This window comes from Lissotriton vulgaris, chromosome 4_1, assembly GCF_964263255.1.
Source record: "Lissotriton vulgaris chromosome 4_1, aLisVul1.2, whole genome shotgun sequence".
Lineage (NCBI taxonomy): Eukaryota > Metazoa > Chordata > Amphibia > Caudata > Salamandridae > Lissotriton > Lissotriton vulgaris.
Genome location: NC_141691.1, coordinates 1,350,417,199 through 1,350,444,737, shown reverse-complemented (window position 1 = coordinate 1,350,444,737; position 27,539 = coordinate 1,350,417,199). Strand labels below are relative to the sequence as shown.

The window sequence follows — 27,539 nt, the reverse complement described above, 5'->3', positions numbered from 1 at the left end:
TACGTGAAAAGAATCACTTTGAGAAAAAAAAAAGAGGATTAACATACATAGCCATGGATTCACTACAAGCAGAAAAGACAAAAAGAGACAGAAAAAAAGTATCCGAAGATGGCGCCCAAGGGTGGTAGCTTCCGCCGGAAGCATGCCGACGTCACCGAAGGTACACCAGAGGGTGGGACGTCGACGCCCACCTGGGCTACAAAAAAAAAAGAGAAAAAAGACTACGATTCCGGACCCAACCACCAGATTGCGGAATATGCACAGCATATTGATTCCTTCAAGCTGCAAAACTACACCGACCGGTAAGAAACTATTCGTTTTTGGCTGCTTGCACCAGGGCAGCTGAATAGTAAATTCACGTCCAATGCTGAAATTACAACAATGCCCTAGCCAAATTCAGGAAATGCAATATTAACAGATGTCTCCATGAAAGGCTGAAGGCAGACCGTCTTCAAAGAAGAAATTGAGCCACATTAATTAAGAGCAGTTAATCTGACCAAGAAATGATTTGGTCTGTCTGTCCCCAGCAACAGCTGTCCTCATGTAGCTAGAAAAAAATACAATTCATTATCTAAATATGCAACTAGCGTCCTGATCAACAATTTCATTAACCAGAGTAAAGTCAGTTTGGCATAGGGCGCTGACAGCAAACATTTCCCACTAAGTATTTCACCTTGCTGATTTTCATAGACAGACTTTGCAAGCATTTAGTACTAAACAATTTTGTCCTACAAAACCTCTTTCACACTGAGACCCCTCTCAGATCAACCTGTTTTCCATAAGAAGAAATGCAGACTGCCATGCCTTTCTGCCCCAGAGCCCAGATTAATGGGTAATTTTCTTTTAGAAGAAGAAATTTACTTATGCTTTACCTCAAAGTAAAAGTTGATTGCCCAGAAAATGCAACGCAAAATGAAAGTGATGGCGAGTGCCTCATACTGCCAATAGTTAATGGTGCTACTCTGAAATGCTCAATCTGTTGCTTCAGCCTCACAAGAGACATCTGTGCAGTCATGATCTCTCCGGCACTTTTGTTTGCAAGATCTTGCACACCAGTCTCCAGTTCCTAAGCTTGACTTCCTCGCCCATGAATTGTTGCAATAATGTCACCTGAATCTGGCAGATAGCAGCATGAACATATTGAGTGATTCTTAATGGCCTTCCACTCACTCTTCATGTGTGGAACAAATACCATGTATGGTGTGTCTTCACGAACAGGCAGGTCTGAGAACATGCCTAGAAGACAGCCTTACTTTAACGTTTCAAAACTGATGATCATGTCTCTTCAGTTAAAGGACATGGCTCACATCATTGCTTTGTCATGAGTAAGATGTGTCAAGCTTCCATGGCACTCATCCTGGTGACTCCCACTTGGGCCGGGCAGTCCTTGGACTCTTTGCCCCTAGAGATTTCCGCCTCTTGAGATGTCCATCAGCCCCCGGGTAATGACGCAACTCAGGCTGGACCTTCTCACACAGTCAATGTCCGTTCAGACGCCCAGATTCCAGACAGTTCAACCTAGCAAGCTGGCATCCGAGGTCCTAGAAATTGGATTCACCAGGAATTCATGGCCATTATATGGAAAGTGCATAGGCCCACTACACGGGCCTGTTACATTGAAAAGTGGAAGAGCTTTGCAGACTACTGCATTTCCAAAATTGTGGACAGTACATTGTCTCTTATCTCTTACATCTGCAGAAGTTGGGCCTCACCTAAACCTAGCTTACAGTCCCAGTTGTGGAAGGTGGGCATCCTAGTGGCCATAACTTTCCTCAAACCTATTAGTGAGCTGCAAGCACTTAGCCTGCAAGAACCATTCATTCATGTTCACAAAGACCGGGTTGTTCTCAGGACAATTCTAAATTTCTCCCCAAGGTGGAGTCACCTTTTCACCTCATATAACACAACATAAGTGTACGGTGACAATTGTTATCCAAAAATTGAAGTACCATTTACTCACTGATCCTAAATTTTGGGCTCTGACACGTATATAGATGGAGCAAAATGTAAACCTTAGATCACTGTCTGTGGAAAGTCATCCTTGATGAAAGAGGAAACCTCACGCATTTTTCAGTGTCTGCTTCATCATAGGAATCCTCTCCCAACCCTGAAAGGACCGTACCACCAAGGTGGACTCAACCTCCTCGAAGACTGACTAGATAGGAGGGAGTGCTTATGTTAATGTTACTGGACAGCACCACAAGACAGGCGATACAGATGAATATTTAAAAATACCTTAGTTTTTTTTTTTTTTTTTTTGTATTCCTCATATACCATTAATGGGCATTCTAGATGGGGAAATCCCCCCCTGCCCCCCAATGTTACGATGTTCCGACCCGCACTTTAAACAAAGGAAAGGGAAAGATGGGGATACCCCTCTAGTTTCAACTGTTTGCTTGTTCCACTCTAATTCTCTGTATCTGGATGACCCTTGAATTGAATTAGAGACCGAACACCAACAGTGCCCAGGTGAAATCATCGAAATACTCTCATCTGTTCCGCCAAGCCACTAGGGCTGCCCAGATCTTATCCTGACTAGTAGCATCACAAGCCAAATCTGATTCACTTATGTATATGATATATTTCAGGCAGTCAGAGAAAGTGGGGGCATTTGCATCTTTCCAGGCCTTACATATTTCCCGCCTTGCTAAGACCATCACGTAGAAGATAAATGTATATGTACTATCATTAAGCTGGTACTCTACTGGTAGCCCATACAGAATTGTTCTAGCAGAGATTAAAATTCGTATTCCCAGTACTTCAGCTATAAACTCTCCTATTCTAGACCAAAAGTCTATGAGCTTGGGACATTCCACAAACATGCGAAGGTCATCAGCGGCAAGAGCTTTACATCTCGGACAGTGGTATTCTAAATTCGTGATCTTACCCAGTTTTTTAGGAGAGATGTAAACTCGGGGTAAAGTGAATAGGTGGTTTCTTTTGAGGGGTTCAGCCTTAACTGCTGCATTTAACATCGTAAAGGATTCGCCCCATAAATCTTTTAGATCATTAACTTCTAAGGCCACTATCCCCCCCATAGCTTTTGGAGTCCTTGTTATGCAACTCCCTCCGACCCCAGCATAGCCTCATACCAGAAAGATACCTCTTTCTTCCACCTCCCCTTTCTGTTTACCAGATCTAACTTGGATTCAGATGTATCTGAAGCCCATGATATACTGGCCCACCAAGCTGACAACTGATAGTACTTAAATCTGGTAAGAGTTCCTCCCGGTAATCTGGAGATAGCGTCCCAAACCATAAGCTGTGAATTGTCTTGTAAGTCCCTCCAATATGTAATGCCTGCAGCTTTAAGGGGGTTTGATAATCGATCTTTAAGGCATTCGGGTGTCACTGGGTAATCCCATATCGGTGCCTGAGGCACGTAATAAGGGATTCCCAGCTTTTTTTCTAATGAATACCCAGTTCTTTAGGGCTGCCCCCAAGATCTTAAGCCTTACTTTTTTATAGAATCTGGGATCACCAAATTTATTTAAGAAGTATTCGTGCCCTTGAGGGATGCTCTGTAATAAGGCCTGAAATAATTGGCCCAAAGATGACACATCAGTTTTATCTGCCAATAACCGGAAATTTTTAAAATGGAATGAATGACAATAAATTAATAAATCCGGCAAAACCAGCCCTCCTACTTTCAATTTTCTCCTCCGTTTTTTCCAGGATATACGTGGAGATTTCGAATTCCAGATAAAGGATCAAATTTTGCCCTGTATTTTTGCTTTATCTTTGGGGCTGAAACTTAAGGGTATAGAATAGAACAAAAAGGTAACTTTGGGTAGAATAACTATCTTCACCAAATTTACTCTACCATATATATTTAATGGGAGACCAGACCAACGCAGTAGAAGCCCACAGATCTCCTTAGTAATTCTATTGAGATTTATTTTTGGTATATCTGAGATGTCCTGTGTCAACAGTACTCCAAGATATCTCATCTGTGGTTTAGCTAGGGGGGATATTACTCCCGGATTCCGCTGCATGATCTCAGTTTTTTCTTTGTTTATTTTATATCCCGAAATTTCGCCAAAGGCTTCTGCCTGGTCGAAAAGTCGGGGGATTGCAACATTTGGATTGGAGGTATAGATTAAAAGGTCATCAGCATACAGGGCACATTTTAGATCTAATTCGTGTAAATTAAAAGGCTAAATCAATGGATCAGATCTTAACTGGGTAACTATGGGTTCAATATATAAATTAAACAACAGTGGGGGGAGAGGACTCCCCTGCCTTGTGCCGCAAGTTATTTGAACCCAATCTGTAAGAGTTCCATTGACCAGAATTCTAGCCTTTGGGTATTGGTACATTGCTTGTATAGATGTTATAAAGTTTTTTGGGAGACCAAATCCAGCTAGCGCTTCCCATAAATATGACCAGCTAACTTGGCCAAATGCCTTAGCGGCATCTATTGCTACAATTGTTAGCGGGAGTTTCTTAATTGTAGCAAAATCTATTGCGGCTGTAGCCTGGGAAGTTAATTCATTAAGCTGCCTCCCCGGCATAAAACCCCTCTGATCTTCATGAATCGAGACCCAACTTGGAGGAACATGGCGGCAGGCTGACGCCGGCTGAGAGTGCTCCGTCCCGACACGGTAATGCCGAAGATGCATCGAACTGCCTGGGCCCATTTAAAGCCTTTAAATCTACATTTATGCGGTGAGATTATAGCGATTATGTTTTAGAGCTTATAAAATTATTTTTCTAACCGGCATTTCTCTTGGCTTCTTTCGGAACGCCGAGTTCGGTGACCGTCTGTTGAGCGCTAGGACCCTGGGGGGTGCGAAGCAGGTCGGAGGCATCGAGAAGCTGAGACTCCGGCGCTGCACAGATGAGGGGATTTCGGACGGAGGCAGAGGTTTAAGGAAGCAGTATATGGGACACAACCCGGGCCAAACTCTGGTGTAAAATCCGGGCAGCGGCGGCAAAGACATATCCTCGACCTGCAGTGACAGCGGTGAGCCGGTATCATTCTAAAGTTGGTCGGAGGGGAGAGGACAAGCATTGTGTTTTCAATCTAGAAAACTTCGACAGAGTGAATTTGGAAGTCGGTCTAGTGGTAGTGGTAGCAGGGTGTCCTAGCCTAGAAGAACGAGTAGGTGGTAGGGGGATGGACATTTCACCTAGACGGGCCCACCCTAATATTCAAGTAGAGCTGCCCAGTAAGAATAAGGATGAGAGAGGGGGGGTTTGTTAAAGAGGGAGAAAAGAAAACGGGGGAGCCCAGCCAGTTCTGTCTGCTCAATTAGCCCCGTTAGCCACCCCAACAGTTAGAAACAGATATCAGCTCCGCTCTCAGCCTGAGAAAGAGCATTTACATTCTACAATTAGCCAAACTACTAATCAACTGGTCCCCATTACCCTACGCCAGAGGAAGAGAGAGAGGAGAGAGAGAAATAAAACAGGGGAGGAAAAAAGATCTAAAAGAAGTTCCACTGTATTGAAACCTGCTCCCTCTCTAAAAACGTATTTTAAAATAAGGAGAAAAAGGTGTCCGGTTTAGATGGGGTCGGCAAGCAGACAGAGATGCAGAAGATTCCTATTTCTCAACCTAAGGAGCCGGTCATATTGTAGAACAGTTATGCCCCATTGTTATCCGAGACGGAGACAGACCCTGGTTTAGAGGATTTTCCAACAACGTTAGGAGCAGAGGAGAATACAGAAAGAGATGTTGTGCCCCAGCCGGCAATGGAGTCTTCCCCAGAGCTTGTCTCCCAGTCTGTGGCTATCCCTATTAGTAAACCTCTAGTGGTAATGCCACAACATAGTGATTGCGAGGGTAGCAACTTGGAGAGTCTTTGTAAATCCTTACACGGAGATCTACTTGCAAAATTACTTTCGAAGTTTGAGATCTCGGAAGGAAATCAGAAGGAGATTGCCGAGAAATGTACCACCTTAGAAAGTAAATTCGACGATGTATGCTCGAGGACGGAAGCATTAGAAGGGGAAGTGGCTAATTTCTCTAGGGTCTCTCAGACACATTCTAAAGCTATATCTGAGCTGAAAGCTCAGAACAGGTCTCTACAACTTGATATGGACTGCCTGGAGATTCATGCAAGGAGAAATAATTTGAAATTCTTAAAAATTCCTGAAGGGGCAGAGAACGGGGATGTGAAATCCTTAATTTGCAAACTCTTAAGAGAAGGTGTCCTGAAAGACAGACTAGACATTGATCTTGAGAAGGAGCTCCAACGGGCGCATAGAGATCCTTTCCGTCGACACCCAGATAGAAGTGCCCCGAGGAAAATTTTGGTAATCTTTCACACATACTCCGTAAAAGAACTGATCCTGACTAGGGCGCTCATCGACCCTTCTCTACAGATTGATTCCTCGAAATACTTGATTCGCTCCGACGTGGGCAGAGTCACTGCGCAAAGACAGTGGGAGTTAGGGTTGCGTATGTCAGATCTAAGAAGCCAGGGCGCCCAGGTTATGATGAAATTTCCTGCAGCATTAAAAGTAGTATGGAGAAACAAAACATAATTTCACCTCCGTACAGGAAGTCGACAGCTTTCTAATCAGCATGAAAGAAGCTCGAGAGTAGTCCTTCCTTATAACAAGATTAGCTTTGTATAACATGAAACAAAATGGAAAAAAATAATAATATATATAAGAATTTAGTCTTCCTAGATTTCATAGACTTCACATGGGGGCACTTTAATAAGGCTTATGTAACATTACACTTCACGGGTAAAAAAAAAAAAAAAGGAAAAAAAATGAGGTGATGAGTTTACATATGGGTACAGGTAAAATACGTAGTTAAATATGTAACAAGGAAGAATCCAAGATTGGGACAGAGTTCTCAATGGCGATAAGATCGCCGAAACCCAAAAGGGGGGGTTCCTCAAGGGAAGAGGGGAGAGGTGGGGAGGGGAGGGGTTGATAAAAATAAAAATTATTCCTCATAGAACCTTAAAATCTGAAATAACTATAAAAAACGCTTACTTTTGAGAAATATTAGGCCCAGAACTGAGCTATCTGTGAAACATCTATCCCTACCCTATGACCAGCACTTCTAATAGAATTAAAATAATAAGTTGGAATGTGAATGGGTTAAGGGAGGGAAGGAAGTTAAATAGAATTTGTGAGCTTCTAAATAAGTCAGGGGCCCATGTTCTCCTCTTAGAAGAAACTCATCTTGAGCCAAAGGAATGCAGAGAAGCTTTTAAAAATCAAAAGTGGATCCAAGACTTGCTTTGTTCTAGGCAGAGTGGAAGTACTAGGGGAGTGGCAATGATCATTCGGACAAATAGTGGAATCAGAGTGGAAAACTACGAGACTGACTCTTCTGGCAGATGGTTGACTGCATCTCTGATCTTAGATAAAACAAGGCTTGCCTGTGCAGTGTATTAAGGACCCAATCAAGACTCTCCGGAGGCCCTATTGAATCTGAAATCCAGTCTGTCTGATGTGAATTTACCTGTTATTTTGGGAGGCGACTTTAATTTGGTTTTTGATCCGAGTTTGGACCGTACCTCCAGAACAGTCCCTTCATCTTCGCATAAATCGAAAAGAGAGCTGAAAAACATCATGAAGGATTTTAACTTATTGGATATTTGAAGGATTAAAAATGGCAAGAAGAGGGATTATTCATTTTATAGTCATAGATATAGACACCATTCACGTATTGACTTTTTTCTTATTGACCAAAGTTTATTCCCTGAAGTTGTTTCTACTTCTTATATCCCAGCCATACTATCAGATCATTCTATGGTAGAATGATTAGTTAAGTTCCCACAGAGGGCGCAAAGTAGACTTTAGACGCTTGATAGAACGTTGCTTCTACAAGATGATGTAAAAAATTGCGTCCTGAGGCAGATAGCTGAGTACTTTAGATTCAACTGCGCCAATGCAGCCGATCAAATAGTATGGGAAGCCTTTAATTCCTATGTAAGGGGTCTGTTTACAGCTATAAAGGCTGGTGGAAATAAGACCAAGAGAAAAGCAGAGGAGGAATCCTTATCAAAGATAAAATTAAAGGAACAACAGCTACAGCAGGCCTCATTAGAGCAGCAGGCTAATTTGGTTACCATACAGAAAGAGTTGGAGGGGTTGAAAGATAAATTTCAGGCTGGCCTAGACAAAATAATCAAAGATGGGTGGGATGCGAGTAGGTTGCAGAATTTTTCATACGGAGAAAAGTGTGGGCGCATCTTGGCATGGAAGGCTAGAATGGATAAGACAAGAAACCAAATCCGTGGGTTAAAAATATGCAGTACAGGTGATATATCGTATGATAATGACCAGATCGCCAAGGAAGCCAGGGTTTATATGCAAAATGTATATACTGGAGATGGTGATGCTTCAACCCAAAGAGTTGTAAATTGGTTAAGGCAGCTTGGCCTACCGCAGTTAACTGAGGCAGACGCTGTCTTTATAAGTTCTGCCATCAAGGAGGGAGAGATATATAACCAGTTGAAAAAAATGGCTAAGGGAAAGGCAGCAGGGCCAGATGGGCTTCCTATAGAAGTTTATCAAATAAGCTCCGATATTATCGTCCCTGTTCTCACTAATTTATTCAATAAAATACATCTGACAGGTGAGCCTATCCCCCAATCCTGGTTAGAGGCCCACAGTCACCTTGGTTTTGAAGCCAAATAAAGACCCCCTGATCGTCGAATCTTACAGGCAGGAGTTTTGGCAGCGAGATTGGCCAAAGTGATTAAACCCGTGGTACATGAAGATCAGAGGGGTTTTATGCCGGGCCGAACTAGTCTGACCCGCACTGCCGAAGCATAGACACATTGGGGGCCGGCGCGGGGCCACCGCTATCTTCAGCAACGTGGCGGGGTCGCAGAAACTGGATCCTGTACTCGCGCACCCGAGGCGGACTGCGGCCCAGGAACACTGTACTCTGGGCCTACACTGCGGCGGAGGCCGGCTAGTGGACAGCACGAGAAGAGCGTTGTGTACAGCTTGGGTGAATCGAGCACGACTAGATCCACACTGCCCCTACTTTTGAAAAAGGCTCCCGAAACTGCACAGCACCCCACATCAGCGCGCCTACTCGAGGCCCCAGCCTGGGCCTATAGGACGCAGCCACGAGTGAGGGAGAGGCCTAAGAAAAGAGGATCCACCTCTGCATCACTGCCGGGGGCATCTGGAAAACCGCCCCGAGCTGAGGTGCCGGAGCCCCTGCCCGGCCGTGTGGGGCCCTGTGCGAGAGGCCTACGGACCGCCTGACAACGCAGACAGTCTGCTGCGCAGCAACTACGCCATTCGAGGTGAGGAGTGGGGGGTGCTCGGGGGGCCTGGTGATCGTGCCCCCGTCGGGAGGAGAGTTGTTGCCTCTCCATTGCTGGACCCCCCTTCCAGGCCCACTGGGAACTGCTTGAGGAGACCAAACGGGCGGTGGCCGGGCCCAGGAGGCGCCGAAAGAACGTGCCACAGAACCCCGTAGCGGGATCCGGCGGCGGTGCCTTACCCTCGCTTTCGCTGCTCCCTGGTACTCGGGAGCGTGAATCGAGCCCCCAGTGGAGCTCAGACACACTCCACTCTCGCTTGCACCTCGAAGCACACTGCCAGGGCGGAATAGAGACTGTTAAAACCTTGGTGGCCCCCATGGGTCGGGGTCTCGAGGCCCAAATTTGATGACGTAAGCCTAATCTACTGGGAACGAAGCTGGTCCTCATCTTGCCAGACTCTTGGACACTACGAGGCATCCCGCCTTAAGACGCCGACTCGAGGCCCCGGCTTGGGCCTACGCATCGCAGCCGCAGGAGGAGCGACCTCCGGGGGCCCAGGGGGAAAAGACTCGCCCTCGCACCACCACCTAAGGCAGTTGGGGATCGACCCGGACTGAAGAACCAGAGCCCCGACCCGGCCGGACGGGGCCCGCTGCGGGGGATCTGGAGGACGCCTGGAAGGCGCGAACTGGTAGCAGTACAAAGGCTGCACGCTCAGAGGTGAGGAGTGGGGGAACTCGGGGGGGGCTGGGGGGGGGCCTGGTGATCGTGCCCCTGGCGGGAGGAATATAGACACCTACTCACTACTGGACCCCTCCTCCACTTGACCGCTTGAGGGGACTAAGTAGACGGTGAACGAATCCAAAGAGCGCCAAAAGACGCTCTGCGGGGTCCCGTAGCAGACCCCAGCGGCGGTGCCCTTCCCCCACCCTGCTGATACCTGGAGTTCGGGGGGTGCTAATCGAGCCCCCGTGTGCACTCTGATACAGTCGGCTCCCACTTGCGCGTCGAGGCGCTTTGCTGAGGCGGATAAGTGCTTTTTCGGCCCGAGGGGCCCCCACTGGTCAGTGCTTTGGGACCGTGCCAAGTGTCACACGCCTGTTCTGCTGAAAACAAAAGCGAGCTGCAGGACACCCGCGGACACGGCTCGTTAATACCTTGCCCAGCCACTTTCAGCTGTATCAACAACACAGAACACGAACCCGCAACCACCTTGACGAGAGCGAGGGACGCTGCGCCCGCCCACTGCACTGACTTGGTACCCTAGTGGGATATTATCAAGACCACTTGCGGCCGCGGGGCCAGGGGGGCGACCTTCCGGACCACGAACAGCGGCGCAAGTTAACCCACACTACACGGACAGACCGATCACACCACAATGTCCAACACTAATCGCAGAGGGGGCCGACCGATTAATGAACTACTCATGAAAACGTCCACCAAAAATGAGACATCTCAAACACCCACATCACCATCGGCATCGACGGCCACTCCAAACAGGGACGCTGAAGACGCCCCTATCACAAAGTCGTTTCTGGAAACCCTCTTCAATACGCTACGTGAAGACTTCCAGACTTTAAAACAGGAACTGGTGAGTTAGCAGAGGGAACTGCGCCGGGACCTGGACGGACTGGGGGAAAGACTAGTGGCGGTGGTACAATCTAACCATGCACGCTGTGAAGATCTGGTACACCTCCAGCAAGAAGTTCTCCATCTTCAAGAGCAGCAGGTGGGCCTCCAGGCTCACGCGGAGGACCTTGAAAACCGCTCTCGGCGGAACAACATACGGGTTAGAGGAGTGCCATCGAAAGCGGAGGGGAACAGCGTCACAGAGTATCTCCAAGACCTATTCCGAGAGATCCTCAACGAACCTGTTGACTTTCCCATTCGCATTGACCGAGCGCACCGAGTGGGATTACCCCGCCGAGCTCCCGCCCCCCCTCCGGACATCTTAGCGTTCCTCCCGGACTTTCCCCTGAAAGAGAGGATACTAAGGGAAGCACGTCGGCCATCCGCTTCCGAGACAGCCCTGTTGAACTCTTCCAGGATCTCTCAGCTATAACACTTCAAAAGCGCAAGGATTTCAAAGCAGTCACCATGTTTCTAAAGGAAAAAGGGGTGCCCTACTCCTGGGGCCACCCGTTTCGCCTGATCTTCAAATGGGAAGGTACCCTACATCAACTCCGCTCGCTTCAAGACACCTGTGCCCTGCTGGGCCTTGAGCTGCCAGACGACACATCAGACAGGGACTCCACCCCGGGGTCTTCCCAAGCTAATCAGACACAACCCTTTGGAAACGGCTGGCAACAAGTACGGAGACGCCGCACACCTAAAAATCACCTCCACCCGGATCCGGGGACGATCGCCAAAGACGGAGCCGCAGCCATCGAAGTAGTCGTTAAAGACACCGCCTCTAAGTCCTAAGCTTGTCTCAGACAGAGAGCCATACTTGACGCACTCATTCTAAGTGGGGGAGAGGGGCGGGGAGCCACGTGGGTCGCCACTGCCACGGTCTCCTTTACCTTTTCAACCTGCAGGCCTGAATTGACTCTGGATAGGCCTGGGACTATGACTTTGGTTTGGGAACCACAAGTTGGGGTTAGGGTGGGAAAGGGAGGGAAGTGTTGTTGGGTGGGGGGGACAGGGACCGTTCTGGGCTGGCGGAAGGACGGACAGTGTACCGCCTGGTGTGTTGTTAATGACCGGGGTGGGGAGCAGTTTTTCGGGAGGGACAGGGGTGGAAGTGAGGGAGGGGACCAGTATGCCAAGGGACATCGACAGATCTCATGTACTGACCACTGTTCACTGCACGCATTGACGGGTGTGATGCCATGCTTTGTCGAACCCGTGCCACTCCAAGATGTCTGATACACTTAAGGTATTATCTCTCAATGTAAAAGGCCTCAACAATCCAATAAAAAGAAGAGCTGTTGTTTCATATCTGGAACACTCAGGGGCAGACATCTGCTTACTGCAGGAGACTCACCTCCTACCTAAAGACTGCACAGGATGCGCTCCAGAGCGTTCCCTCAACAATTTTTTTCATCACTCCCAACTAAAAAAGCAGGAGTGGCCATGCTCGCGTCCTGACGCTTCCGGGGCCGCGTAGGGGTCAAGGTGGGAGAAATTAAAGGTCGCCTCCTGGCATACACCCTCCTCATAGGGAATAGAAGAATGACGATCGGCTCCATTTACGCTCCAAACACAGGCCAGGAACGCACTCTGGGAAGCACTGCAGCCCTCTAACTCTCACCTGCTCATTGGGGGGACCTCAACCTAGTTATGGACACAAACAACGATAGGTCCGGACACCGGTATGGGGAGGCGGGAGCGCTATCTGAAGCGGGTGGGTTATGGCTACGGGAAAGGGGCTTGTTGGACCTTTGGAGGGCGATACACCCCAACGCGGTACATTTCACATTCTACTCACATGTACACCACGCATACACTCCATTGTCCCGGCGGCCCTCTCTGACCACGACGAGGTAGAACTGGCGCTTACCATGCCCAAAACCACGCGCACCCCGGGTTCATGGCGGCTTAACGAGACCCTTTTGCAGAGACCGGCCGTCACCAAACTAATTCATAAATGCATTTCGGACTACCTTGCCACTAATGATAACCCCGCAACCTCGATATCGGCCCTCTGGGGAGCCCTGAAAGCTGTAGTTAGGGGGGAACTGATCGCAATAGCAGCTGCAGACGCCAAAATCCACAAAGAAAAAAGAGATGATCTCGCAACACAAGTGGCCGAGTTAGAAAGGGTTCATACCCGCACTGGCGCTCCGAGAATCTGGCGACAGTTGAAGGCCGCTAGGGCCCAACCGGCCAGCCTTGATACCGACAGAGCGGAATTCGCCGCCCTCCGACTCCGCCATTCTTACTACGTAGGAGGCAACCACACCGGGCGCTTTCTAGCTAGTGCCCTATAAGCCAAGACCCAGCGCTCTAAAATCACCACCCTCATGGACGACTCCGGGGAGGCCCTCACCGAAGAGGCGCAGGTTGTGGACGCCTTCCGCTCGTTTTACGCTTCCCTATACAGCGAGGATAAAGTGCCGCCCGCCGACATCGACGTATACTTGCAATCAGTGGAAATCACACCGCTGTCTCGAACGAACGCAGAGGCCTTAGACGCTCCTATTCGCCTGGACGAAGTCCTAGCCGCTATCTCCCGCCTGCGCCCGCTTAAATCACTGGGTCCTGACGGCTTTTCATCAGGTTTCTATAAACTCTTCGGCCAACTCTTAGCACCGGTACTCACAAGATTATTTAACTCGTTCGAAGGCCCGAGCTCCATACCCCCAGATATGCTTGCGGCGGAGATAGTGGTGCTGCCCAAACCGGGCAAAAGCCCAACACATTGCTCAGCGTTCCGTCTCATCTCGTTACTTAATCTAGATTTAAAACTGTTCACAGGGGTACTAGCAGCCCGTCTGGGCCCTTGTCTTCCGGGAATCCTCGAACCAGATCAATCGGGCTTTGTTCCGAACCGCCAATGCAGCGATAACACTAAACGACTCCTGCACCTTGTGGATAAGGCCCACTTCCAAGACTCGGACTCAGCGCTGTTAGCTATCGACGCAGAGAAAGCGTTTGACCGAGTCGACGGGACCTACTTGCAAAAGGTCCTACAACAATATCAGTTGGGCAATCGCTTTCAAGCCTGGATAGCGAGCTGCTACTACCACCACCCTCAAGCTCGGGTACGCTTGGGAAGTCTTAAGTCGGACCCCTTTGAGATACAGCGAGAACACGTCAGGGGTGCCCTCTTTCGCTCCTCCTATTCGCCCTTTACGTGGAGCCACTTGCGCAGAAAATCCGAGACAATCCTCGTATCTGCGGTATTACCTTCGGCCATGAACCTCACGTGGTGGGATTGTATGCCGATGATATCATTGCTGCCCTTGACAAACCATCCCACTCTATACCTGCTTTCCTGGAGGAACTGGAGAGCTTTGGGGCAGTGTCTGGCTTCAAAATCAACCGGGGGAAATCCTTGATTCTGCCTCTGGGTAGTAATGCCCACCCTCGCACTCCGGCACCTGACTTTGGCTGCGATTTGCACACGTCTGCACAGCTCCCATATTTGGTAATCACTCTCACCTCCTCCACTGACGCGACAGCATCCCTTAACTATAAAACACTCCCCACCCAGATTCGAGCCGATCTTGCACGTTGGTCGAAACAACCCCTTTCCTTATTGGGCCGCATAGCGGCAGTGAAAATTTCAGCCTTACCTAAGATTCTGTATGTCTTCCAGACTCTCCCGATCCCACTGCCACCTGGTGCGTTGCCTGACTTACAAGCTGCCTTCCACCAGTTCATCTGGGAAAAGAAACGCGCGCGCCTGCATAAACAAATAGCGCACAGAGCTGTAGATGAGGGTGGTCTCGGAATCCCCAACCTCCTGCAATATTTTCAGGCCTCACAACTCCGTTACTTGGTGGAATGGTATAGGCCAGAATCCGAGAAGAGGTGGTTGTTTCAAGATAGGGCGATGGCCCAAACATCACTATGGAAGATACCATTCCTCGCTCGCCAACACAGACGATATCTTCTTCGGTCCCCCATCACGCGCACCATTATGAAAACTTGGGGCACGGTGGCAGTCAAGAGAGGCTTAACAACTTTCCCCACCCCACTCACTACGATCCTAGATAATCCGGAATTCCCACCGGGCAATGACCCTCGTGCCTTTCCACAATGGCGTGGAACGGACTGCCGCTCTGCCGGCTTTTTCTTTGACTTGGAGGGCTTTCTCCCCCTCATCGATATTGTACAGGACTATGGGGTGACCAAACCTCACATGTTCCAGTACTTCCAACTCCGTCACTGGCTTTCGAGTCCGGAATGCGCTCCCCTAGTAAGTCTGCAACTGACACCATTCGAGAAGTGGCTGATCACGAAAGATTCGGACCGGCACCTCGTCTCGGACCTTTACAAGATGCTATCACCCGCAGTCGGCCCAGTTAAGACGGCGGGACAGAAGCGCTGGGAATCGGAACTCTGCAGGGCATTGTCACCCAAGGAATGGGGGTTTATATACTACAGAGCGGCACACACCACTCGTAACATTAATGCCAGAGAAGCGGCGGTGAAATTGGCCATATACTGGCACCTTACCCCGGTCAGACTCAATCGATGCAATCCACTTCGAAGCGCGTTGTGCTGGAGGGGCTGCGGTGAGAAGGGCACCTTGACCCACCTCCTGTGGGATTGCCGCGCAATCCAAAATTACTGGAAGGCGGTCCTAGATGATATCGACTCCACCTTTCAAACTGAAATTCCATGCTTCCCCGCATATGCCAACTTAGGACTACCCAACGCGCTTACATTTCCCTTGAGATCCCCGCGCGGCAAACAGATGGGCATTGCCATGCAAGCAGCGTCACAACATATCCTGTCACTCTGGGGATCAACCACCACTCCTACTCACACTGGATGGCTGCATAAACTATGGTTCACGCTAGGCATGGAACGTATTCAAGCCACACTGACACACACAACAGACTCATTTCAGAAAGTTTGGCAGCCGCTTTTATCCCTTCTGTCCAGAGAATTTCACGAACTCACTTGCCCAAAATATCCTCGCATTCTACGGCTTACAGGACCACCACAAGATCCCCCATAAGCTCGAATACCCTGCAGCATACAGCTCTAAACGTGTCATACCATAGGTCCCGAGTAGAAGGCATTATGGTCGGGTGGGGTGAGGGAAGGGATGTTGGGAAGAGGGAGGGGCGTTTGGTTCCTTTTCTTGTTCTGGTCGGTTGACCCTTTTTACATGGCACCTTAGTCGCAGCACTGGCTCTACATATCTATGTTGGCATATTGTTCTTGCTTACTTGATGACATTTAGAGAAGACGTGCCTGTTTATCTCGCTTGCTATATATGCCTGCTACTTAATTGCTGTTTTGAAATGCCTACTTTCGCTCTGAACACCAATAAAACAAATTTGAAATTAAAAAGTAAAAATTGTTTGGGTAATGGAGTACAATAACCGACCCCCAACTGCTATCTGCCAATATCTTTCTGCCCATTATTAATAGCCTGTAAGGTCTGGAGCATTTGTCGGATGCTTGGTGGTAGACCTGAGATTTGTGGATTTGGAGATAGGTGGTGGCAGTAAATTCCACAGGAGCAGTTGAGTTTCTCCCAATGCCTCTCTTCTGCTACGTGCGCCAGCATCACAAAAGACTCTAACACTACATACCTCCTGGCGTGGGGGAGAGAGTACCTCAGAAAATGTTATGCCTACCGTATAGGTGCTCTGTTTCTCCCCCCTCTTTACCCCACACTGTTATTTCTCTGCATTGTCATCTGGGAATTTGGAGAATGGATAACAATCTGCATCTACTAAAACATACTACTAGCTCTCATATTTCTGACACATTAAACATATATCTAGATACATATAAATACTCAAATGTCTGTTTCTCATGAACACACTATATCTAGTTCTCTATGGACTTTGGCTTCTGTCTGGTTAAAATTCTTGAGGAACTGATTGACATTGTCTCTGTAAAATTGCTCGTGATTTTCTTAAACTATAAACAATTTAATTAATTTCTCACTGTCTTGGCGAACGTTCTGATGCTCAAATATTTTCTTTTTAATGGTCTTTTCTTGACAAATAATAAAATGCTTAATGAAACTTGACTTCTCTGGCTCTCTTCCTCCTTGAAGTTAGTTAACAGACCTAGAAAAATGTTTTTGAAAAAGGGAAATATCCTAGTGTGTGCAAACACAAAAATAAGATTTTCTTGAGTGGGTCAAAACGGTGACAACACTTCTCTTCACAGAATAGGCACGACAACAAGACATTGCTCTCCTTGACAGGATTCAGCTGAAGTGCGTGGCTTCAAGCCCACGTTGGTTTGTTGACGTTTCTGGAGCTGCTCTCACTGAACCAAAAAGCCTAGACTGCTGTGTGCGGTTCTCTTTCACCATGTCATTCATGTTGGCAGTTTCAGAAATGTCTTTATGCAGGATTCAATATTTTTTCCTTCGCAATCCTGGCATTAGCTTTCCTGACCGGTAGTAACGCCGTAAATGAAAAAAAATTATGAGCAAGTTCACATTTCTTGAGTAAGTGATAAAATGTTGGCTTGTTTTGAAGTAGATGGTAATGTAACTGTTTTGAGGTAAGAGTTGACAAGTCAACATGTGTCATCAAATAACTTTATTGCGGAGGGTGGGTGATGTCTTAATATATGGTGGGATTTATTGAGTTGGTGTTGGAGAGATGGATAGTGAAAAAGTTGGGATCTTTGGATATGTGATCTATGGAAGTGTCATGGTTGTTGCAAAGGTCAGCTTTGACTAATGGTGTTTACTTTGTAGATAAAATTAGAACTAATTTCATTTGAGAGTGAGCTGGTTGGAGGTGGATACAGGTGTTGGCAATGGGTTCATAGGGTTCTGTACTTCCTGATCTAAAGCTTTATTTTAGTGCTTGCCTTCAGAGATGATCTTCAGGAAGTAGTCTGTGTTTGATTGAGTGATGATATGTTTACCTTTAGTGTACAATGACTTTAAGTCAAGCGATTTAAATCTGTGTTTGTTATATGGCATTGTTTCTCCATTAAACATTTTTTCATTTGGTACTTTTTCGGTACTCTTTTTTTTTTTAATTACTCTTTACTTGTTTTTTTGTAATTATTAGGAATTCAAATTTCCAATAATGCAGATAACGAATCCTTGCAACAGTTGGATTCGGATCATATTTCTCACAATCTTGCTCTTTTTCCCAACCCTTATAGTGCCTGGCAGTTTTTCAGGTCATGAGCAAACTAAAGCTGAGGGAATCCATGGAAGATTATTTTCTTATTTGAGACCATATGATGCACCACACATGGGGCATCTCAATCTCTTCCAATGCTGAAAGGCATGATGTGCCATGAATATGATATTTTTAAAGATTCTACGCGGGCTCGCATTTTTACCAATAGGGTAGATAAAAAATATAATGCTGCACCATCTGACCCAATTTTTATTAGAGGCCAGCTTCCATCAGACTCCCTAGTTGTTTATAATGCCCATAAACATGCAATCTCACAAACTACAGCACACGCACCACCTCCTGATAAGGAATCGAAATCTCGTCCGGCAAACAGGTTGCTGTACATCCGCCAATCATTGGCAAATTGCAAACACACAGAGACTGTTGGCCAGATATGACAGAGCTCCCTGGGATGAGATGGAGGAACTCCTCCAATATCTTCCAGAGGAACATATAAAAAGAAAGGGCAAAAACTGGTTCAGGAAGGAAAGTTAATTTCCAACTCCTCCATTAGATACGCACTGGACTCTGCAGATCCTGCCGCCAGAGGCATCAATCCAAGTGTCCTCCGACAAAGGCATGTCTGGCTGCGTATTACTGGATTCAAGCCAGAAGTCCAGCAAACTTTACTAAATGTCCCTAAGGAGGATCTCATGGGGCCACAAGTAGATGAGGCCTTGGAAAATATGAAGAACGATATTGAGGTTGCCAGATCTATGGAGCACTTAAAACACCCACTCCTCTGGGCTCCTTTCTTCACTCCTCTGGGCACCATTCGTCGCTCCTCTTATAGAGCAGTTTCCAAATCCACCTCTACATATGCCTCCACATCCTCCTACAGGTCACACAGCTAATCCTCTCCTTCTGGAGGATATTTCAGAGGCAACTACAGGGGTAACTACTTTAAATGTCGGGGCACAGGTACACAACCTGTAATGCCCCATCCAGCAACGACCAGTGACTTATCCTTTCCCCGATCATTTTACATCTGTCTGGGGTCGATCACAGTAGTTTTTGCCCACCTGACAGTCCTTTACATCGGACCAGTGGGTGTTAGAGATTATCCAGCATGGTTATTGCCTGGAGCTCATTAGTACTCCTCCCAATATTCCTCCCGCACCCACGACTCACTCTGAAATATCAACTGCTCAAACAGGAAGTGCAAGCTCTCTTACTCAAAGGAGCTATAGAGCCAGTTGCTCTACAACATCAAGGGTCAGGGGTGTATTACCTGTACTTCCTTATTCCCAAAAAGTACGGCTCCCTATTGCCCATTTGAGATCTACGGCCTCTGAATCACTACATACTATCAGAGTATTTCCATATGGTCGCACTTAATCTGGTGCTTTCCACTTCTACAGCAAGGCGACTTAATGTCCGCACTAGACTGAAAAGATTCATACTTTCACATCCCCATTCACCCAGCACATCGCAAATACCTCCAGTTGTGATTGCAGGAAAATATTGCCTATTCAAAGTCCTTCCATTCGTAGTCACCACTGCACCTGGTGTGTTCACCAAATGCTTAGCAATGCTAGCCACACATTTACGCAGACAAAACAATTATGTATTCCCATATTTAGATGACTGGCTTATCAAAGCCTGTACACACCATCTGTGGTATCAACACACTCAGATTACCATAAACCTCCTATATCAACTGGGGTTCACTATCAAGGTTTAAAAGTTTCATCTTCAACCATGGCAGCTTCAAATATATCTAGGAGCTATGCTTAATGCTCAGTTAGGCTTAGCCTATCCATATGCAGCCAGAATTCAAAATTTTCAAACACTGCTACCATAATTTCTAGTCAATCAATACCAGACAGTCAAAACTTTCATGCATCTTTTGGGAATGATGGCATCATGCATCGCCATGGTGCCTAATGCAAAACGAAATATGCGTGCTCTACAAGAATGTTTGCCACAACAGTGGACTCAGTTACAGGGTCCACTGGATCTATTGTTAGTAGACAGCCGCATTCATCACACTCTGCAGAGGTAGAACATACAAAACTTGTTAATAGGGCGGCCGTTCATCGACCCTGTTCCACAGGTCCTGCTAGAAGAAGACGCATCCCAGATAGGGGTGCTCTCCTACAAGATCTGACAGTTCATGCTCTCTGGTACACCAAACACCAGAATCTCCACATCAACTACCTAGAGCTTCTAGTTGTTTGCCTGGTGTTGGATGCATTTCTACCTCACCTCACCTCATAGAGAAAGTTGTCTTAGTTTGGGCAGACAAGGACAGCCATGTACAAAACCGAGGGGAGGGGACATTCTACAGTTGTCATGCCTCTCTCAGACCATATGGCGTTGGGCAATACATCACAAAATCCATGTATGGAGAACTTCTTCCCGGCACGGACGTTTTTGCTCACCACCTCAGCAGGATGCAGTTAAAGTCCATGAGTGGGAACTCCACTCCTAAGTCCTCCTCCCATACTTCCACAAGTGGGGCTGTCCACAGATAGACCTCTCTGCGGCTGCAGAGAATGCAAAATGGCCAAACTTCTCCTCCCGTTTCCCACACCCTCTCCAAAAGCAATGCCCTATGGATACATTGATCAGGGATATTTGCCGACACTTTACCCCCCTCTCCCTCTTCTTCCACTTCTGGTTTGGAGGCTCAGGCAAATGTCTCTCACCCTCATTTTGGTAGCTCCTACATGGGCTCATCAACCGTGATTCACCACACTTTCAGTAGTTGCACATGAGAAACTCCACCTCAACCCAGACCTTCTCACTCAGAACCATGGCCAAATCAGACATGCAAACCCAAAGGAGCTAAACCTTTCGATTTGGTTTCCGAAATCATAGAATTCAGGCAATCTAAATTTGCCACTGGAATACATGACTGTTCTTAAGGGAGCACGTAAACCTACTACTAGAGCTTGTTATGCAGCCAAATGGAAAAGTTTGTTTTTACTGTTGTAACCAAAAAATGTATCCACTCAAAGCATCTGTGCACAACGGTATTTGTTACCTCTTGTGTTTACAGCACTCTGGCCTTGCTTATACTTCCATACGCCAACATCTAGCGGCAGTTACTGCCTATCTACATAACAGGCAACACTTACCCCTGTTCAAAGTGTCGGTTATTAAGGCTTTTATGGAGTCCCACCTGCACTTGCTAAGAATCTCAATATTGTTCTCAAAAGACTTATGGGTCTACCCTTTGAACCATTACACAAGTCTACTTTCACTAAGCACTATTGTGGGGATGTTCTAGCACGCCGATAAGCTAATGTAGGACATGCAGTGCTACGTACACTTTCTCAAACAACTGCAATCGCCACTGGTTAGGCACCGCTTTTGGAAGACTGCAACACAGTGTTTGCAAAACATGTGTATCTACATCCACACATGCATCGAACAAACTGTTACTTATCCTGTAAGCATCTGTTCTTTCCTTGTAGTGCTGTAGATTCACAAGTGCCCACTTTCCGCCTCCGACACCTGTGGTCAATGCAGTTATAATCTATACTTTCATATGCATGGACATCTTTTTACTAATACTTAGCTATACTCCATTTTCACCCAGTTGTGGGAAAACAATCTAAAAATGGAGACTATGCCTATGTGCTCTATTACCAAGAGGAGGAGTCGCTTTAGCTCGTGAATCTAAACACTTCTAAGAAGAAAAACAACTTTCACACATCCAGATTCAACTCAAGATGGCAGGAGTAAGCAAAACATGTGATTCTACAGAACTACATGCCAAGAACAGAAGCTTACAGAGTAAGTAACATAATCCTTATATGATATTTTGGACTACCAATATATCGGTATGAGTACAAAAGGATTTCTCAATAGTTTAATTTGAAGGTTTGTTTCTATTACCCACGACAGTGCTGGTCTTTCATGCATTATAAAATGAAAAGTTTTGTATCTTTTGTTTGCAGACCAAAAAATTATCTTTTTCATTATAGAGCGGTTGTGGAATACTTTGTGCATAATTTGAGATGTTTCATCATAGTTTAAAGTTGCAAATACACCTAGTGTAGCCTAGCTGTACAGAGATTTATTTGTAGATCTCGAATCTGTATGACATTTCCGTAGTAAGTTGCTGTTGCGAGTGCTCTTATTTATGTTTTGATTCCTAATAAGTTTGAAAAGTCGTTCCAAGGAGGCCGTTTAAGAACAGTGATGTATTTTCTGTGTTTATTTTGTTGTTTACCAACAATTGTATTGCACACACACATGTTTTTTTTGGTTTTGGTCCTGCAACGCTTAAAATATAACATGGCATGAAGTGGCTGAGCCTTGATAATACGTATGTCTTAAATACTGCAGCAGATATCAAATGTTTTCTTCTTAAATAATAGACTATGTGGGTGGCCATAAAATATTAAGGGTCAAGGAATTTACAGTCTTAACTTGTATTTTTCTTTTATTTAATCTTTTAATGAGTAAGTCGACTATTTAGCGGTGTAAAAATTGTATTGTTGACTACAACAATGTTGCTTAGATCGTGATGCATTTTCCTTCTCCGTTTGTATTATGTCCTTTAACAGAAAGCACAGCTGATACCAAGCTAACTGGAGTAACTTTGCTGTTTTGCTGCTTGTTGCATGCACAGGAATGGAAAGCAAGCTCCTTTATCCCCTTCCCAACGCCGTTTGACCTCTCCCAAGACACATCAGCAACCTGCTTACTACTAAACACAAAGCACCTGTCTTTATTTTGTCAGTGCCCAGTATTCCTTTGTTTTGTACAAGCCAGCGTGCAGCATTGAAGCCGCCAAACGAAAGGCAGCTCTCTGACGCACCTTCACCTCAACAGCTTCCGTTGTGTTTGTAAAATTCGTCACAGCTAACAGAGGGGAAAATGGGGTTGTCTTTTGTCGCAGCCATGGTGGGTGGGAAACAAAAGCATTTTAGTAAGCTGCCTTTTTTCCCTTTTCTCAGTTTGTTTCTGTTTTCATTGTCTAGTACTGTATGCATATTTGGACTTTTATCATTGGTATTTGTAATACACCTGTAGTATGGGTAATGATGATAGGGGATTTATATGCACACTGTTTTTCTCCTGTACATGTTGAATTAAATAATGTGGCCAATGATCCTGAAAATAATTGGTCTGTGCAAGACTGTACCCACCCACCTCCAGCCATGTCTCACTCGCTAACGTACACCTCTGTCTTCTATACTTGCGAGGATATTGGGTGTTGGCAGAGTCTAGACATGCCTTTTATGAAAAATAAAGAGCCGCAGAAAGTGAGCAGCTACATCCTGCATATTGAAATGAGAGCATAGGCTGTGCCTCAAAGGTTAGCAAATGACCACCTTCAGTTGACCGATCTGCAGGTCTTTGCACTTTGTACGAAATTGCATAGGAGCATTTTCAAAACTGCAAAGTCCATGTGCAGGTCTCAAATTTAAAGTGTTTCTCTAACCTCCCAGTAATTCAGTGTGTTTTTATTTTCACAATAAACCGAGATGTAAAAAAGGTGGTTTTATGCTCTGGTCATTGGTTTGAAAAGTATTGCAAGGATGTTGTATGTGTATCGTCGTATCATTAAGCATGTATTGTATAATGATGTAAATGAAGCACTAATAGCGTTTTCATTTTGTCATGATGTTCCAGCAGGACTACTGAGAGCTGCCGATGATTCAGCTTTAAAACCATTGTTTTTAAATCTAGTGTATGTTGCCATTTATTTTTCAGATAATGGTGCTTTTATTGACACTTTCTGCTTACACGATGACAACTTGGTTCCTGTTTCCAACTGGATCTTAATTTCTGCTGTAGCTTTTGTCTAGCATGAAGATACTAAAGCTTTTTTTCCCTAGCATGTCTTTTTCCCTCTTTTAGTTCTTGTAATATTTACTACTTCTCCTTTTCTTCTGTTTTTCTTTCCTTTTTGTTGGTGTTTTTGTTCCTTTCTTGGTTGTTTCAGGTATTTCTTTCCCCCTCTGGATCCGCCAAGGGCAGGATTGAGAGGGTCCAGTTATGCCCAGCTCCTTCCTCCTCTTCCTCCTTTGATAGAGCTCTCTTGCGATGCTGACTCTGCCAGCCTACAGTATCTCCGCAGACGATATACCCCTCGACCGCTTAACCCTTTAACCGAGAATGAAGGGGATTAAAATATACTAAAACTATTTCACAGAACTTATCGAAGTGCTTCCTTTTCTGGCTCATAGCTTTCTTTGGGATTTTGAATACTTTGTCAGGGGCCATGTTGTGTTTGATGCAAACAGAACACTATCTAAAGTATGTAATATCCTGCCAAGCGTGCCTCAAAGGAACATCAACTGTTAACTCTGTGTTGGATGATGCACACATAATAAAGAATTGATAAATCAAAAGTGCCTAACTAATAAAAATTAATGTATTTTGGAATTGATTGTGATTTTGTTTTTCTTTTCTTGGCACCAGATTGGCTTATATTTGGCTTAATATTTATGGAAATGCAGCTGTAGTTGAATACAAGTCAGACATTTCGATAAATTAATTGTACCTTCAATAAATGTTCGCCCATTTGTTGGGCTAAAATTTAAAAAAGGCTACTATAGGAAAAAAGTAAACCATTCCTGTGTATAGTGCAGCACATTGTAATTTTAACAACGCACCCTGCTGCATAAAGTATTTAAGTTTCTAAAATGTGATTCAATAAACGTATCAATAAATAACCACCATGTTATAAAAGTACTCATCTGTTTTTATTCTTTCGTTTGATACTGTACTCTTTGCTTAAGATCACCGGGACAAAGAGACATTGACAGAAAAAGATTTAGTGTGGAAAGTAGAAAATGCACTCCATCATCTGATCCTGCAATTAATAGTGGGTTTTGAGATGCAGAGGTCATGCTCATAGAGTATGGAAAGAAGGGAGCAAGACTAGCCCATATCCTGTCATGGATGTGATTGAAGTTGATTTCCCGTGGAACCAGAGAAGCGGACTGTGCTCCTGAAGACTACAGGAACAAGTTCCCATACCACGAAGAGAGGAGACTAAATGCCTTTGGGTCTATATTTTTAAGATTGATCACAACCAGAGAAGTGAGCAGTCCTATGCGGGATGTTCCCTCCTCATAACTCTAATATTGAGAGCATAAACATGGAATAATCTAGAAATCCAACTTAAGCTCCGTAATCGGACTTCAAGGGTAATTATACTGATCCCAATACCTCGACAGAAAATTTAAGGTGTCTTGATAAAGGTGGACAAAACTTGGGAAAACCACCGAAACGCGTCGACGCTTCACTCAGTATAATTTAGGATCTCCACATCTTTTGCTGATATACCATATTACAAGTGCACATAGCTTAGATGTGACCAATAGAGTCCGAATATACAAAAAGTATTGTACTAATTTTCTGTCTTACTGTCTTTTCTGTCTCTGTGACTCAATCTTGCTGGCAAAATTGAAAGTCAAAAAAGTAAAAAATCTCTTAATGTTTTATTTGTGTTAAGTTGGTTCCACTGGGACCACTTTTCTTTTAACATTTGTAACTTTAATAAACTGTAAGAATTCTTTATATTTACTTGTATTTTGTTATGATTTTTAACTGACATACCGGTTCTTCCGGTTAACATTTCTCAAGGGAAAATTTTGCTTTACTGGTTTGCCAACCCCACTTCCCTTGACGACAGTTAAGGGGTACCTCTCGTATTCACTTCCTGTGATTGAAGTTGAATCTTTCCTTTCAATGTCTCTTTTCTATTGCCAAACTAAAACGCACAACCTGCCCTTTTCTCTTCTAGAAAAAGAAAAAGGGCATGGCCCAACCTTCTGTCACTGGTGTGTCTCGCATTGTACTCCATAGAAGGTGCTAGGAGTGTAGGCCACTGAACTAAGGCCTGTCTTCCACCCTGACCTCTATTTACTGCACAACCATTACAGATAGTGCTAATCTGAAAGAGACACGTTAGTGATAGATTCCTTACCTTAGAATATCCCCAGGCGTCAGACTGGAGCTGGAAATTTTTGCGTAGCAGTACCCTTGCGCGTCGGTAGGCGTCATCTGTGGCACCGTGTCCGTCGTCTGCGTCGTGGGCGCCGTGATGACGTCGTCGGAGTACTTAGACTCCACGTGCTGACGTCAGTTCTTCTTTTTTCCGAGCCAGCAAGCGCAGATCTGGAAAAGCAGTACTTTAGTCACTTTTTGACTAGACTTTTTGATCCCTTTTGATCTTTTTCTTGAGTCTTGTGACTCCAGGCGGTGCCGATAGGGATGCCAGGTTTCAAGCCTTGTGAGGATTGCGATCGACTGATATCTGTCACCGACCCTCACCGTCGGTGTCTCCACTGTCTCGGCGTCGACCACGGCGATAAGACCTGCCCCGACTGCCGGGCCCTGACTTCGAAAGCTAGGCGGGAGCGGTCCCGCAAGGGACTCGAACTCCGGCAGTCGGCCCCGCGCCGCAAGAGGTCCCGGTCCCACCGGAGGTCGAGGGACAGGTCGCAGGGTAGGAGCCATCACAGAGAGTCGACATCACTCCTCCGGGTCGGAGTCGTCGTCAGGTAAGCACAAAAAGTCAGAGACGTCATCGCTCTTCTGACTCCCCCTGACACTCGCGCGACGCGGCCGGGGGTTCGGGTAACACCGCCCATGCGGCTTCGTCAGAGTCGCGGGCATCGCGGCCTGCTCTACACCCTCCGGTCCCTGAGCAGAACGAGACGCCGGGGGAGATCGAGCGCTTCCTCATGGCCATGAGGTCCCTCTCTTCCCGACGGGCTTCGCGGTGCCTTCGGGCCCAGCGGCCCAGTCTGGAGCCCCTAGCGGGTCAGGGGCTTCCGCCCGACACCGCCGGTGCCTTCGGGCACGGCGCCGCAGGGTCCCACTGGATGACTGGCGCCGGTCCCTCAGGTGTCACCTCCGGCGCCGTCCTCGGGCGGCGCAGTCCCCGATGCCTCCCTCGCTCCGGTTCCGGCGTCGGAACGGCGCCGCTGGGTGCCGCTTTCGACGCCGCTTGGGGAGTTTACCTTCTATGAACCGGCCCCATCGTTTGACAACCCTGATTATCAGGGGATGGGTGATGAGGAGTATTGGGAGGGGTCTGAGGACCCTCTGACACAAGAGTGTCAGTCTCAAGAGGACTGGACAGGTGGACTTGGGGATGCCAGTGGTCTGGACTCCTCACCAGACACTGGCTTTGTCTCGCCTCCTACCGTGGCTACGGAGGAGGGGGCAACCTACAGTGTGGTGTTGATGAGGACGGCCAAGGCCTTGGGCCATGAGCTCCCCGTCGCGGCCGTGAGGACTAACCTCCTCACTGAGGTCCTTTAAACCGCAGTCAAGCTCGGCCAAGTATCTGCTGCCGTTTAATGAGGCCTTGACCGACGTTCTTTTGGGCACTTAGTCCAGGCCCGCTACGGGTTCGCCCGTAGATAGGAACATGGCCAGACGCCACCGCCCGGCCCCGGGCGACCCATGTTTGCTATCCACCCACCCCACCCCCGAGAGTCTGGTCATCCAGGCTTCGAATTTCCAGACCGCATTCCCGTCGGCTCTGCCGGACAGGGAATCTAAGAGGTATGAGCAGTACGGCAAAAAGGTATTCTCTTCCCATAGTCTGGGACTGCGGTCTTCCAACACCGCATGCCTC

At 46.6% G+C, this 27,539-nt stretch overlaps 1 protein-coding gene across 5 annotated transcripts in view; it reads left to right on the top strand.

Moving 5' to 3' along the window:
• The window catches only part of SEH1L (SEH1 like nucleoporin), a 151,622-nt gene extending 126,988 nt beyond the window's left edge, over positions 1-24,634 (top strand). Inside the window, exons 9-10 of one of the 5 annotated variants that reach the window (XR_015309904.1) lie at positions 22,501-23,099; positions 23,143-24,634. Coding sequence is in view for 3 of the 5 variants with exons in the window: in XM_086965573.1 (XP_086821699.1) it covers positions 23,886-24,072 (187 nt within the window). In the remaining 2 variants the exon portion in view is untranslated. Of the gene's footprint in view, positions 1-22,500 lie in introns of all 5 variants that reach the window. The other 4 variants (XR_015309903.1, XM_086965575.1, XM_086965573.1 and 1 more) reach the window with 4 other exon arrangements.
• The last annotated feature ends 2,905 nt before the right edge of the window (positions 24,635-27,539 follow it).